Genomic DNA, 15,275 nt, shown 5'->3' on the forward strand with positions numbered 1-15,275 from the left:
CAGTACAATAAACTACAAACCACTGCTGAATCTGGGAGAAGTGTTTAGGGCCTTTGAGTGAAGAAATTGGAGGTAGAAGGGTCAAGGCTGCATCTCCTGAGTTTGCATGGGAAGTGCCTTGGGAAGGAGAATGTGTGTTCAGGACAGGTGAAGAATGGACCAGTATAAATGGACAAATGATCACTTCATCCCCCTTGAAAGAAAATGGCAAGGGATGTATTTGTTCCTGAAATAATGCTAGAGGTGGCAAAGGTATTGAAAGAAGCTTCATTAAATACAGAAACTTGTGAGATGGATGATAAGAGGTTCTCTATCCTCATACACGAAGGGAGGAAGGAAAGGAATGAGTGAGAGCAGAAATGTAGGAAATGGGATAGTCACTTATCCTGTCAATTAAAATGGGTGGGTAATACTTGGTTGAGGAAATATAGACATATCAGAAGTGCTAGCGAAGTCACGTCTGAACAGACATGACAGAGACAGGGAAATTAGCAGAATGTAACGGAAGAAGCAGGGTGTGAGAAGGTGTTGCTGAACTTCCTGTGGGTTTATTGTGGATATTTGATGATAGCCTATCATCAGAAATGGAGACAGCGAATTCAAGGAAGGGAAGTATCTGAGTTGGATGATGATAATGTAAGAGAAAGGTGCAAATTGTAAATAAAGTAGATGAATCTTTTCAGTTTCAGCTGGGAATAGGAAATGGCATCAGTATTATCATTTGTGTACCAAAAAAAGAGTTAAGGTTTGGAGGCTTAAACAAATGTAGAGCAAGAAACATTCCCCAAACTCAAAAAAAGCGATGCACAATGAGGACCCATCAAAGTCTCAATATTGATATAGTTTCTTTGGAGCAGATGAGTGGAGTTAAATGGGAAGTTGTTCAATGTGACAATACATTCCACCAAGTGGAGGACACTGGTAGGAAATGAACAACGAAAAGTGGATAACCATGTGACCACTTTAGTGGGATAATGATACAGAGAGTAAAGACAGGAGGCGTTAGAATTAGGAAATTTTAAACTGTCCAACAGGGTATTGAAGTATCATGACTGTTGCCAGGATTTTGTTCTTCCTCCACCCACCTTCCATTTCATTAACACCCATTACATTTTTGACTTTTCTCAATTTCACTGAAGATCATTTACTTGATGTTAAGATGTTTCTTTCTCCACAGATGCTGTCTAAACTGTTGACTATTTCCAGCATTCATACTATTTTACTTTTGTGTTTTACTTCTTATTAAAGAAGTTGCTGTTAACTCTGAAATCATATATAATTGGCATCACACAGATAGTAAATTTGTGGCAGAGAGGCTTTATGCATCTGGAATACAGACTGGAATGTTGGGGGTTTAGCCCCTTTAATTTTCTGTCCTTCACCAACACCTGAGGTAAATGCAGGTTTCTTATAGATTTTGAATAACATTGCTTTAAATCGAGTTGTGATGTGAAAAATTGCTGGAACTCCATTTTGTCATAGTATACTGTCTCTGTATATGTATGTGTATGACCCAAAGAAACCAAGAACTTGCTTTGTCTTTTTTATATAATTCATTTATGGGATGTGGACATTGCTGGCTCAGCCAGCATTTATTGCCCAACCCGGATTGCCCAGATAGCAGTTAAGGATGACAATTTCCTTCCGCAAAGGACATTCGTGAACCAGATGGGTTTTTGCTAATATTGACAATGGTTTCATGAACATCATCATCATAATTTGACTCTTAATTTCAGATTTTCTTTCTGGCTGGATTTGAACTCAGGTCCCCAGAACATTGCCTCAGTATCTGGATTAATAGTCTAGCAATAATACCACTCGGCCATTGCCTCCCCTACTTAGCTATGGTCAAGTTAGCCATACCCCTTACCTTTGTTTATATGTAATATTAAACAGCTTTAACCAGATAAATAGTCAAAATCAAATTACTGATCATTGTATAAATTCCTGATTTGTGTTTAAATCTGAGAATTCAACTGATAAATTCAGTGGCAAGAATCCATCAAAGATAAATAATCAGCTGGTAAAGGTCACGGCCAGCTGCATAAAACATTAAAAAAAAAGGAAATGATCGGCACAGAAGCAACTGTGAACTGATCAGTATCTTAAATGTGAAAACGAGACCATCAGGCATATACAATTAGCTATGGCTTTATGTTGATCCAGATGATCATAAGTTGAATGTCTCAACCATTACCATTTCAGGACCAATATCTCAGTTATTCACTCATTGATTAATTGCAAAATAAACATGATGATGATCCTGAGAAAGCAATCTGTTTATACCAAGAGATTACTAACTGTATGTAAATGCTTACTTTTCGTGAATATTTTTAGTTTCATGCTGGTGTTCACTTACATGCAATTTCAACAATCAATGAAGATTTATGGTCAGGAGCAGAAACCTTGGCTGAAGATTTCCTTAATATGTCAAGATAAACCACCCCTCCTTGATCTGATTGCAGACTTTCAGGTGTTCCCCAATGCCTCTTCAGGTGGGTGGAACTACATTAGCTCGTTTCATTCTGACATATTTATTTGTATTTATGTGCACTCTTAACTCAGTATTGTCCAAGGATCTATCCTTGGCCCCCTCCTAACTCTCATCTTCACCCTGTCCCCTTGGTGTCATTCAGAGTCAGTCTGTATGTGCTGATGACATCCAACTCAACTCATCACTGCCATTTATTGAAGTCTCTGCTTGTATGACATCTAGTACTGGATTGAAACTTTATTGCTGGAACAGCACAGCAGGTCAGGCAGCATCCAGGGAACAGGAGATTCGACGTTTCGGGCACAGGCCCTTCTTCGGCCTGTGCCCGAAACGTCGAATCTCCTGTTCCCTGGATGCTGCCTGACCTGCTGTGCTGTTCCAGCAATAAAGTTTCAACTTTGATCTCCAGCATCTGCAGACCTCACTTTCTCCATCTAGTACTGGATGAACAGAATTGAAACGTTCCTCATCCACCAAATCTACTTCTCTCCCTAACAATTTTTTTTTACTTGTTTGTGAGATGTCTCATTGCTGTTGATCAGGGTGGGTGAGCCACCTTCTTGAATTTCTGCAGCCCTTGTATTTTAGGTACTACCACAATGCTGTCAGGATAGAAGCAACAAGATTTTGATCCAGTATCAACAAAGGAATGGCAATAGAGTTCCAGGTCAGGGTGGTGAGTGATTTGGTGAGGAAATTGCAGATGATGGTGCTTCCATGCATTTGCTCATCTTGTTACTACAGATGGTAACGGCTGCAGCTTTGGTAAATGGTATCAGAGTAGACATAGCTAATTATTGCAATGCAGTAGTGGAGTGAATTAACATTTAAGGTGGTATGTGGAATGCTGATGAAGCAGGTTGCATTCTCTTGGATGGCATTGCTGTTGGGGCTGAATTCATCCAATTTGTGATGAAATCCCTTTCATTTGAGATGAATGTGGGCTGTGCATGCCAGCAAACTGTGTAAATAGTAACATTCAGGGAAGTGGATGATCCAATATTTGCTATATTTGATTGCCACAATCATGCCTGGAACAAGGTTAGGGCTTGTTGAATAGTTTCCAAGAAGTCAGTTAAAATATTTCAAGGGTCAAAGGCATGTAGATTTAATAAATGAGTTTGAGAGAGAGAATGAGAAGTAAGTTCCAAAGCAAGAGGAGTGTTGTTTGATGTGCTGTTCAGATGGTGACTGAAGCCATTGATTCTGTGTAGTTGGGATTCAGCAAGAAGCCCCAAGAGTTGTTTGATGCAGTTAGGACTCAGGAGGAGACCTGAGAGTCAGTAGATACAGCTAAATATTGGGACTAAGAGCTTAGCAGAACTTATGTCTCCCAGGAACACCGTGAACAATTAATAGTTCAATGCAGCAGATAACAGAATTCCATAAGCAATATTTGCTTCGTGCAGCTACAAACATTACAGCTCAAAGAAATCTTTTCTTTTAAAGTTGCAGACCAGCTGAGCATGAAGGGAGTGAAGTCTTCCTGTTGATGAATCTCATTGAGTGACTAAATGGCCACCTGGGTTTAATCAACTCAGAGATAGTTTGTTTATTAAGAACAAGTGCATTCTTTAGATAATTGGCAAAACTGATTAACAACTAAGCTACAATGCAAAACTAAATTATATCTCCTTTCATCCAAACATACAGAAACATTCATACACAGACCGGACAAGACAAAGCTTTGAAAAGATATTATGGACGGGAAAATAGGGAAGAAAACAACACTCTTTTGATCAAAAGTCCAAATTAAAAGTTGACCACTCTCACTTCCTCTGGTTTCTTCTCTAGAAGATCAACTTTCTGATGGTCCCAGAATAATGGAAGACCGTCAGTTCAGGTGGAAGGTCAAGTTTTTGGACTGAATTAATAGTTCATATTCAACATTTGTGAGGATATTAGAGATGCTGCTGAGTTCTGGAACTTTCTCTGGTTCCCAGAAAATACTTCACTGAGATATCTCCTCAAAGGATTACCTTTTACTCAGAGACAGAGATGTTTCCCTCCTGCCAACTTCCTTCCAACTCCCACATTTCAAGACAGACAGAATTTGCTATTCCAAATTGAAGATCCTTTTCCAACTGACCTGACAGCATCCTAATCTATGGCAAATCAAAACAAAAGTCTTAGAGACTGTTGCTAGGCATCGATCAGCACAAGTCCTCTTGCCAAACTCTGTTTGTCTAGCAATTAAGGATATGAGAGCAATCTCTGAGACAGGTTTGAAAAGTTATGCTAGACACTGCATTCTAAAATTAATTGCTTTTCCAGTAAATGGCAGATAATCCACAGTTCACTTTGATATTTTGGTGCATGCATGTCTGTGTATATGTGCATGTGTATGTATGTGTTTGTGCTTCTAACAGGAATCCTGCTGTGAGTAACTCACTTCCTGACTTCACAAAGTCTATTCACTATCTATCAAGGCACAGATCAGAGTGTGATGGAATATTCCCTATTTGCCTAGATGAATGCAGCTCCAAAGACACTCAAGAAGCTGGACATCATCCAGAACACAGGAACATACTGGAACCATCTACTTTTGCCTTAAAAATATTCAAAGATGCTGCTTCCACCACCTTTTTAGGAAGACCTTCCCAAAGACTCAGTCATCTGAAAAAAAACTCACCTAATCTCTGTGTTAAATGGGTGACCCTGATTTTTAAATGGTGATGCTTGTTCTAGATTCTCTCACAAGAGGAAACATCTTCTCCACATTACTTTGTCAAGATGCCTGAGGACCTTTTATGTCAAGTTACCTCTTACTCTTCTAAATTAGAGTGGTTATGAGCCCAGCCTATCCTACATTTCTTCAAGACAATCCCCTCATTCAGGTATTATTCTGAAAACCTTCTCTGAATTGTCTTCAGTGAAGTTCCACCCTTCCTTCAATAGGGTGACCAAATTACACCATACTCCAAATGAGTTTTCATCAGTGACCTGTACAGCAAAAGCATAACATCTTCTTCATAATTGACTTTTCTACCTATCTTTGTGTCATCAGCAAATTTGGAAATCATATCTCCCTTCCCTTTACTTATGTCATTTATATAAATTGGAAACAGTTGAGGATTCAGCTTCGATTTCTGTGACATACCATTCATTACATCTTCCCGACATGAAAAAGATCCATTCACTTCTACTCTCTGATTCCTGTTAGTCAGCCAACCTGATATCCATGCTATATGTTACCCCCTACACTATGAGCTTTCCTTTTTTACAATAACCTTTGATGTGCCACCCTTTCAACCAAGAAATCCAAGTACAATTCACTGGCAGCCACCCTTTACCATAGCACAAGTCCTCTTCAAAGAATTCCAATAGACTGGTCAATCACGATTTCCCTTCCACAAAACCATGCTGACGCTCCCTAATTACCTTGACCTTATGTAAATGTCCTGCTATAACTTTTTAAATAACAACTCCTGTGACAGATTTACCTATGGCTTATTTTAAGCTAAATGGGCTGGAGTTTCATATTTTCTGTCTCCCTCACTTTTTGAATAAAGATGTTAAACATGCTATCTTTCAATCTAATGGGACCGTCCCCAGATCAAGAGATTTTTGAAAAATTAAAACCAATACATTAACTATTGCAGCAGGTCTGGCAGCATCTGTGGAGAGAAATTAGAGTTAACGTTTCAGTAAAGTTACGCTTCCTCAGAAGTGAGGAAATGTCACTTGACCCGAAATGTTAACTCTGATTTCTCTCCACAGATGTTCCCAGACCTGCGAGCTTTTCCAGCAATTTTCTTTTCTCTGATTTACAGCATCTATAATTCTTTCAGTTTTTACATTCTTTATATTCTACACATTTTACTATCTCAGTAACCACTTTTTTAAAGACCCTTGAATGACTCAGATACCTGTCAACCTGCAGCTCCAACAGTTTACTCAGTATCTTTTTTTGGTGATTGTGATTTTTCTGAATCTCTCTTTCCCAAGACATTTCCTGACTTACTTGTGCTTCTGTCATGTTGCTTGGATTTCTCTACACTACAGACACATGCAAAATACATTCAACAATTCATCTACCATTTCCATACTCTCTATTATGAATTATCCAGTCTCACTTGCTTTGGAGGAATACTGACTTTGTTAACTCCTTTTCTAAACATATCTATAGAAATTCTTATCATGTCTTTATATTTCTGGCTAGCTTTCTCTCATATTTTAACTTTGCCTTGGTTACTGATTTTTTGGGGCATTCTTTTCTGCTTTTAATATTCTGTCCAATTTTCAGACCTGCCACCTGTCTTTGTGTAACGTTGTAGCCGTACTGTAACAGCTTGGCTAAGTAAGCGGATAATTCTGAAAGAATTCTTCACTGTCAGCATATCATCAGAGTTCATGGCCTTTGCTGTATCCATTGTGAATTGAATTGAATTGAATTGAATTGAACTGAACTGAATTGAATTAAACTGAACTGAATTGAACTGAACAGAATTGAATTGAATTAAGACCACCATCAGTGATGCCGAGAATCTCAGAAAAAGATGAGATAGCTTACTCACTCAGAACGTCAGGCTGAAGATGACTGCAAATACTTTTGCCTTGTGGCTTAGATTGATTTACAGGATTCCTCAATATCGAGGATGGGAAAATTCATACAACATTCTCCTCTGGTTCGCTGTTTAATTATCCACCATAATTCCTAAATGGCTACAGCAGGACTGTTGGAGCTTTGAGTTAATCTGTTCCATGTAGGATTGCTTAACTCTGTCAATTGCATGCTGCTTCATTTGTTTGACTTGCATGTAATCCTGTGCTGTAACTGCACCGCATTGGCACCTTATTTTTATGTATGCATGGGGCTGCTCCCATGGTGCTACTACTCTCCTTTTGAAACAGGGTTAATACTCTGATTTGATAGTATGGCAGAGTGAGAATTGTACCAGAAAATGAGGCTGAATAAAATTCTTGTGTTGCAGATGGCTGACAGCTCTTCACCTTTAGCCAGTTTTGAGCTGTTGATACTGAGTCTATCTCATTTTGTATGGTAATAGTGCCACACAACATACAGGATGTCCCCAGTGTCAAAATGAGTTTGTCTCCACAAGGCCATGTGATAGTTAGTCCTACCGATTCCATCTGCAACAGGTGGATTGGTGAGGACATGGATTGTTCTCTCAGCCCTTGTCTAGGCCAGGTCCAGTCCAGCAGATAATTCCTGAACCAGCTTGATCCACAGTTGCACTACATATCTTGTTGGTTATACGGAAGTCCTCTATCTGCTATACATTTTGTGCCCTTTCTCCTCTCAGTGGTTCTATCAAGTGGCATTCAATATGAATCAGTATTAACATGAAGCTAATTTGTTGGCTGAAGTAGGTCACAGCTGACAATCAAGAAGAAATTTCCTTTCTATCTGGCATCAATGTTCAGGCCTGGAGTTAATGTTAGAGAACCTGCGGTGACACTCTCCTGACTGTACACTGTGCCATCTCTGATAGGTCTATTTTGCTAATGGGACAAGACAAAGGCTCAGAGATGATAATAGAGAAGTCTTGGACATTGGCTGGACAGCAAGGTACAAGTAATTTCTGTAGGGTATGATTGGATGAGTATAATTATGTCAGGATGTTGCTTGACTATTTGTGGGACAGCTCTTCCGATTTTGGCATAAATCCCAATTATTAGTCTTGAGATCGTTGAAGAGCTACCTGGGTGGGTTGCCTTTTATACCTTCAGGATGAATTTGACAAACTGACTGACTTACTAATTCATCTCAGGGGGCAGTTAATGATCCAGACTAAGTAGGGATGGCAGATTTTCTTCCTTGAAAGAAAATAGTGAGCCAGATGGGTTTTTACAACAATCCAAAAGCTTCAACATGATGAATGAGACTCACATCTTTGAGTACAGATATTGAATTAGAATTCTCTAGCTATTAATGGGCGGCACGGTGGCACAGTGGTTAGCAATGCTGCCTCACAGAGCCAGGGATCCGGGTTCAATTCCCGTCTCAGGCAACTGTCTGTGTGGAGTTTGCACATTCTCCCCGTGTCTGCGTGGGTTTGCTCACTGCGTTGGTTTGCTCTGGTTTCCTCCCACCGTCCAAAAATGTGCAGGTTAGGTGAATTGGCCATGCTAAATTGCCTGTAGTATTAGGTGTAGGGGAATGGGTCTGGGTGAGTTGCTCTTCAGAGGGTCGGTGTAGACTTGTTTAGCTGAAGGGCCTGTTTCCACACTGTAAGTAAGTAATCTGATTTGAATTTATGGCTTCAGTGCACTAGTCAGGGCCACTGAACCAAAAAGCCAGCACTACCATTCTTGAATCAGACTGTTCATAAACACAATAATATAGCTGACCCCAAGATGAGCTCCCAACTGCACATATCCATCATGGTTATGTACTTGAGGGACTATAACCAAGTAGGTTACAGGCCAAGAACAACAAGAAGGAATTGGGCTAGATAATTGCTTTTTGTTGCAACATACAAATGGGCTGAAAAGCCTCATCTGTGCCATAAGGTTTTAGTAAGATCATCTTTTATCATTTCTATAACATGACCTAAGTCCATCCTATATCAAGTCATCCAATGCTTAAACCCACACCCATGTCATAGATACCTCCATTTGTGGCTTCAAGCCATTCTTCAAAGTTATACTTTCTGTAAACTTGAGGTCATCCAAAACTTCACATGCTAACTTGCACCAAGTAGCATTCAAACATCATCTGGGTCTTTGTGACCTACACTGGGTTTGATTTTGAAATGCCTCACTTTAAAAATGGTCATCACTTGTTTTCAAATCCCTGCACGGTCTTGTTTCTCTCATTCAAAAAATTTGTCATTTAATTCTGATCTTTTGATGTTAGCAATTTTAAACACTCCTGCATTAATTGTCTGCTTTCTGCAGCCAAGTCCGTAACTCTGGACATCTCTTCCTAAATCTTTATACCCTCCTACCTTCTTTTCTCCTAAAAAAAATGCTCTTTAAAATCTACACTTTGGTAAAGCCTGATCAAATGCCCTAATATCTCTCATGTGGCTTGGTGTCTTATTATGCATTACAACTCTCTGTGAAGCAACTTGGGCTTTTTTTATATTGCATTTAAGGTAATTTGATATAAATACAGTTGTCTTTTCTGTTTTCCTAAAGATGCTGCCATGAATTATAACACCCGACTATCCTGGCTTATAAGAACTATTCCATTATGGAGAGGGGGATATAATTTGGGAACTTTTGTGTGTATTTCTCAGCTACATGCTGAGTGAATATATTTTAAAATAAAAAACATTTTCTTTGTCTTTGTCCCTACTGTATATCTGGGGATTTACCTGTTCTGGAGCAGTGGAAGACGACATCTAGGATGTCATGTGGAGCCGTTGTGTTGAACTGTGCGAAGAGGACGCTGACATTTCAGGAGGAGCCACCACGGGGGAGACGTTGTCCTGAAGGACGTGGATGAAGCCCTGCTGGAGCTGCTGCCAGAGGAGGGAGGATACCGTGGGTCTCGATTACATTGTTGGAGCCGCTTATTAAAAAAATAATTTTAGTTTTTTTTCAGTTTTTAATGTTTGCCTGTGCGTCTTTTCTTTTTAATTGCTCTGCGGTGTCTTGTTACAATCTTTTAAAACTGGGATTTAGTGAAGGTCGTAAATGCATGAGATGCGGCTGCTTTCGGGATATTATTTGAATGTTAATTTCTGGATTCAGATATCATTGTGGAACATGAAGATATTGAGGAGCAGGCTTAGAGGAGTTCCATCATTTTTAATTTTTAAGAATTTTGCAGTTCAGCCCTTTTTTTAAACTGTGCTAAATCAATACGGAGCACATTGTCTTATTTGGGAGCTAGAATTTGAGATTGGTGAGTCATCTATCTTAAATTATTGAAGAAATAAAAGCAGACCCGTGGAAAAAAACAAGTCAGCATTATTCTTGTATTATCACATGCTACCACTGTTCACAACTGTGGTTTTGTATATGGTTTATTTTTACAAAGTTTTTTTTAGAGAAGAAAGGATTACAGAATTTACAAAGTTACCAAGCCACTTTTGCTGTTACAAAGTTAGTTTTGTTTTCCATTCAGTTTTATGAACTTGGGAATAATTTATTTCATATAAAGCACAGGTGCTGATGGAACAAAGCAATATACCAGGCAGACACTATTGGAGAAGACTGATTTAGAAGACTTGAGTTGAAAGAGACCTGGGCAGAGCTGGATGAAAATGTGACAGGTTGTAATTACATTTGAATTATTTTCTGCTTCTAAGCATATAAAGATTACTGAGAAAGGCAGGCACAACAAAGACGTTTAATACAATCCTATTAACAATGTATTTTGTTGAAGAAACTAATGGATAAATTAACACAGAATGTACACAGTAGTGAAAGGAGATGCTTACAGGTACCTGACTGGAGAGACTGAAGTTTCCTGCAGGGCTCTTTTTCTTGCTGTTTGTACTGTTGGTATTTCCTACACTGCTGTTTGAGGTGCTGCTTGCTGAATTCTTCCTCTTTCTTCGTTTGTTCGTCTGTTGTCTGGTAGGTTCCGCTGCTCAAAATAAAACAAAAAAAAGGGCAAAAAGAATCAAAATCAGAGTTTTGGTATGATACTAATGTTCCAGGGCTCCAAACAGATTATATTTTGTCTTTTCCTAACTGACTGAATATGAGGAGCTGCTATGTCAAGTGCAACATGTTGCAGGTACATATTGCGTAAAGCTTTAGAATTCTGCCCAGTCAAACTAAAACACATGGGTTCTATCTCCTTACATTGTCTCAAAAATGAATACCCTTTATTGTGTTCACTTACTTAAAAAATATGTAATTAACTTAAGCTGGGCAGTTTTTAAAAGTTTCCATCATTTGAAACCACCAAAGCCAGAAGAGAGAGTTGAAGATTATCATTCTTTCAATTCCTGGATGTTTGTTGGGAGTGGTTGGCCATTTCAGTTTCAGTATTTGTCAACCAAATATTCAGTATTCAACTGATACATGTTGATTTCACAACATTACTGGATAAAGAAAGGGGTCCAAAAAGACAACAATGCTGATTTCCTGATGTCAGTTTCATGACTCTCTGATGGTTTCTGGACTTGAAATATCAGATCTTCAAAACATGAAGGCCAAAATTAAACCGAAAATGTTTCCTACTTTGCAGTAATATTTTAAAAATGCTTCTTTTGGAGGGATATGTCGTTTGTATTGATGGTATTTTCCTGGCCAAAGTAATTTCTTATCTTTAATACCAGTTTCTGGTATTATTCTATTTTATTCTATCAATTAAAAGGTACGGATATCTATAATTGAACAAACTTCCTTTGTTGGTATCTTCTAGGTTTAATTGAAGTATAGGAAAAACATTCAATGAGGAAGGTCATTCAGCTTGTTTTTCATTCTTTTGTATAACTTAATGATTTATATCATGTGGACTTGGCCAGTCTAGTTAATGTCCTTTTAAGAAGGCAGAAATCAATCTGTTTTTTTCATAAGCATCTTGCTCTATTTTCTTGGAATTGCTTTTCAAAAAAAAAGTATTAAGTACTTTTGTTGGACATTCTGCATTTCTGCTACACTGAGAAAGAAAACATTCAAACGTTTAGCCTTGCAAAACATCACACTTGTCCTCCAGTTTTAGGTTACATCTCTACTTCTATATTGTTCATGCTTCTTGATAGTAATCCACTCAAAACAAATTCGTTTTTGTGACTTTTTTTCCTTATAGCAAAACCCTAAGTATCTGAATTATTCTTGCTCTTCTTCTTTAAGCTCTATTTCAACCAACTAGGTAAATAGAGATATTTGGCTTTGCCCATTCCTAACGACAATGCTACTCCTCATTAAGCCAGCAGGAGGTGACCTGTGGTGAGGCAGATAAAATGCCACTTTTAACTTGAGTGAGATGTTCAGCTTCTATAAGACATTTCACTTGAAGTCATGGCTGAAAGGTTGCAAGATGCATGTGCCTGCCAAAGTAAAGCCTTGTGCATGGAACCACACAAATATTAAGTGAGCACCGTCAGACCAAGTCTAACTAAGGGAGATTTCCTCTGTTAGCTGTACAATAATAATGGAGTAAACATAGATAAAGATTTCCTCTAATCATTATTTTTAGCAAGATTCTAAAAACATTATTTTACAAAGCTTTTCAATTTCACTAGAAGTGGAAACATAAACAATGTTCTCTCTATTTACGACATTAACAGCACATTATGACAAAACATAATTTTCCTCTATATATAGGTTATAATGGATCAACTACCAGTCATGTGTAGATTAATTGATATGAAACAGGTCTTTACAATGTTCTGTTCCAAATCATGGGATCTAGATGTTGTCATTAGGATTGTGAAACCATCTGAACCTCACAAGATTGGAAAGCCTCATTATTCCCTCCCCATCTTTGTTATTTTATATAATATATACTTTGAATGACTTAAAAAGTAATTAAACTTTGTTTTCTTACCGTTATGCGCTGGGCGCGCTGAGCGAGGTTGTGGGGTTGAGGCGGTGTGACGTAGGAGAAAGGGTATAACAGCTGATTGTGAGGTTCGACCTGAAGGATTACAGCATCACGGGACAGGTATTTTACTCTTACATGGTTGTTACTTTCAGCGGTTTTACTGGTTCATATACGATATAGTATATATTATATAGTTTTAAAAAATTTTGAGAGTATGAATTTCATTTATTTTTCTCCTCAGTCTCCCGGTTCCTCTAAGCCACTTACCTCTGTGGCCAAAAGGGCAGGCAAGTAATCTGTTTGAAGCCTCAGCCAGTGCCACTATGAGCCTGACACCTGTAACAGCACAAAATATCTTGGGTCCAAATCCCTCCAATTTTACCTCCCCTTCTAGGGGAGGCATCTGACCTTTGCTCAGCGCCTTCCCAAGGCAGCACGGCTGAGATTGGAAACTGAGCAACATTGGAGAATACACCTTTCAATGTACCACCATTGTAACATAGTGTGCTGACGCTCCAACGTGCTCAGACACTGTGCCATGTGTATGGTATTATTATAGAGTTCTCAAAGCACTACATCATCTTCACACTCAAAAGTATAAGATGAAAATATAGTGAGAGCATTTGACAAACTAATTACCTTCAGTATTATAGATTTATTCCACAGTAATGTGAATTATGTAAAGAGTGCAACAATGGCAAATCTTTGAACAGTCTGAAGGCAACATATTTCTAGAATCAATCAGTAACAGCCCTGTACTACAGACTAGACACTGCATTGCTAAGAGTTACAGAAACAGACTTCTCTTCTTTGGCATTTGCCAAATGCACAAAAACCCTGAAACTTCAAGAATGCTTATGGTTTAGCCATGTTGCTTGATTGCAGAATTGATTCGAGAAGTAAGCCTGATGTTCCTAGTATTTTGGTCACTGATTTTATTAATTAATATACCAGACTCTGTGACCAATTCTCTGATTCATGGTTGTATTGAGCAAGACAGTGTACTAGGAATGGGAATTGTGCAAATTTGTAAGCGAATGAATATTTCAAGCTTCTTGGTTCTATCTTGAGAAGGTTATAGACCTGAGATGTTAATTCTTTTTCTTTCTTCACAGGTGCTGTCAGATCTGATGAGTTTTTTCTGTTTGCTGTTTTGAATTCTTAATTTCATCTTTAGTCAGTAATTTTTTTAGCATGAAGGAAGTCCTCTATATTCCTCTATTCACAACACAAGATTCATATTTTAAACTGACTATTAGTCAGCATATTCTGCTTGCCGCAAGTAGTTTGGGGAAAAAAACTGCAGTACTCAACAACTTATAGGTTTACCTCACCCAATCATACAGACACAAAAGGTTAACTTAGTGAAGCATGCCTACAGGCCCAAGAGGAGTTACACTTGTGCTGGTGAGTAGACAGACCCACACCAATGTGCACTGCATTGGCTTGTAGGGCATTATTCCAAGATTCACTATTACTGCAGCACCAGAACACTAAGGTAAATGGGCCAATTTTAGTTTTGACAATCATAAACTAAATATTTCTGCGGTTTGCCAACTTGATTTAGTAACCACAATAAAGCTGCCACCAAAACTCATAGCAATCTCACAGCAAATTTGATACCAAATGCAAAATATTTAACAGAAATTTAAAATATCTTTTAAAGCTGTAAGCTTCAGTACCACAAAACAAAAAGCAGCTAAATGTCAAAGTAATCATATCATCTACTAAATACATGAGTCAGCAAAATTCTACATTTCCTGGAAAGAATTGTATGTTTAACTTTACGTGCATGATTTCATATAAACCTCAGCCTGATTTACTACTACCTAATTTCCAGTTAATTATCACCTCTGAATATTTGTGCAACAGTTCTTAGTTTGTGTGCCAAGTATTTATCTACCTCCCTTAGTTAATATTATTTTATATATCTACTTAGATTGATACATAAAATCACAATTCAGATATTCAATTTTAAAAGATCTGCTAATTGGATTGGTCGGCTTAACGAAATTTTCAGAGTTGCACAGTGAAATTATATTTTGGGCACTCCTTGGACCCAATTTGTCTAAAAAAAAATCAATCTACAGAGACAGAGCTAGGAGTTGGATGTTTCAGTACTAAACCTAGGAAAACCACTAATGGCAGTGATTGAACATCTGTAGAAGATGTGGAAAAACAATATACAATGAATTAAAGGTTACAAATGTTGGAAATTGATTTCTCAGAATATCTTGTTTTATGCTGCAAAATAACTTTTAGCAGATACTTCTTTGAAAATATATTTCTTGGAACTATCCTGATGGCTATATTACAACCAATAGGGAATGGGTAATTTAAAAACACTTGCAATTTCTGTGTTCA

General features: G+C 38.1%; 1 protein-coding gene across 11 annotated transcripts in view; it reads right to left on the reverse strand.

Moving 5' to 3' along the window:
- LOC122551847 (LIM domain-binding protein 2) overlaps nucleotides 1-15,275 on the reverse strand; it is a 294,021-nt gene that overhangs the window by 18,386 nt on the left and 260,360 nt on the right. For 2 of the 11 annotated variants that reach the window (XM_043694374.2, XM_043694415.2), the window contains 2 exons: nucleotides 12,915-13,004; nucleotides 10,852-11,000 (listed from right to left, as the gene is read on the reverse strand). In XM_043694374.2, the coding sequence (XP_043550309.1) occupies nucleotides 10,852-11,000; nucleotides 12,915-13,004 (239 nt within the window). Of the gene's footprint in view, nucleotides 1-9,780; nucleotides 9,978-10,851; nucleotides 11,001-12,914; nucleotides 13,005-15,275 lie in introns of all 11 variants that reach the window. The other 9 variants (XM_043694435.2, XM_043694407.2, XM_087986727.1 and 6 more) reach the window with 8 other exon arrangements.

Source organism: Chiloscyllium plagiosum, unplaced genomic scaffold, assembly GCF_037043375.1.
Source record: "Chiloscyllium plagiosum isolate Xiang-an unplaced genomic scaffold, Cpla_swu_hap1 HiC_scaffold_1, whole genome shotgun sequence".
In the NCBI taxonomy this organism is placed as follows: domain Eukaryota; kingdom Metazoa; phylum Chordata; class Chondrichthyes; order Orectolobiformes; family Hemiscylliidae; genus Chiloscyllium; species Chiloscyllium plagiosum.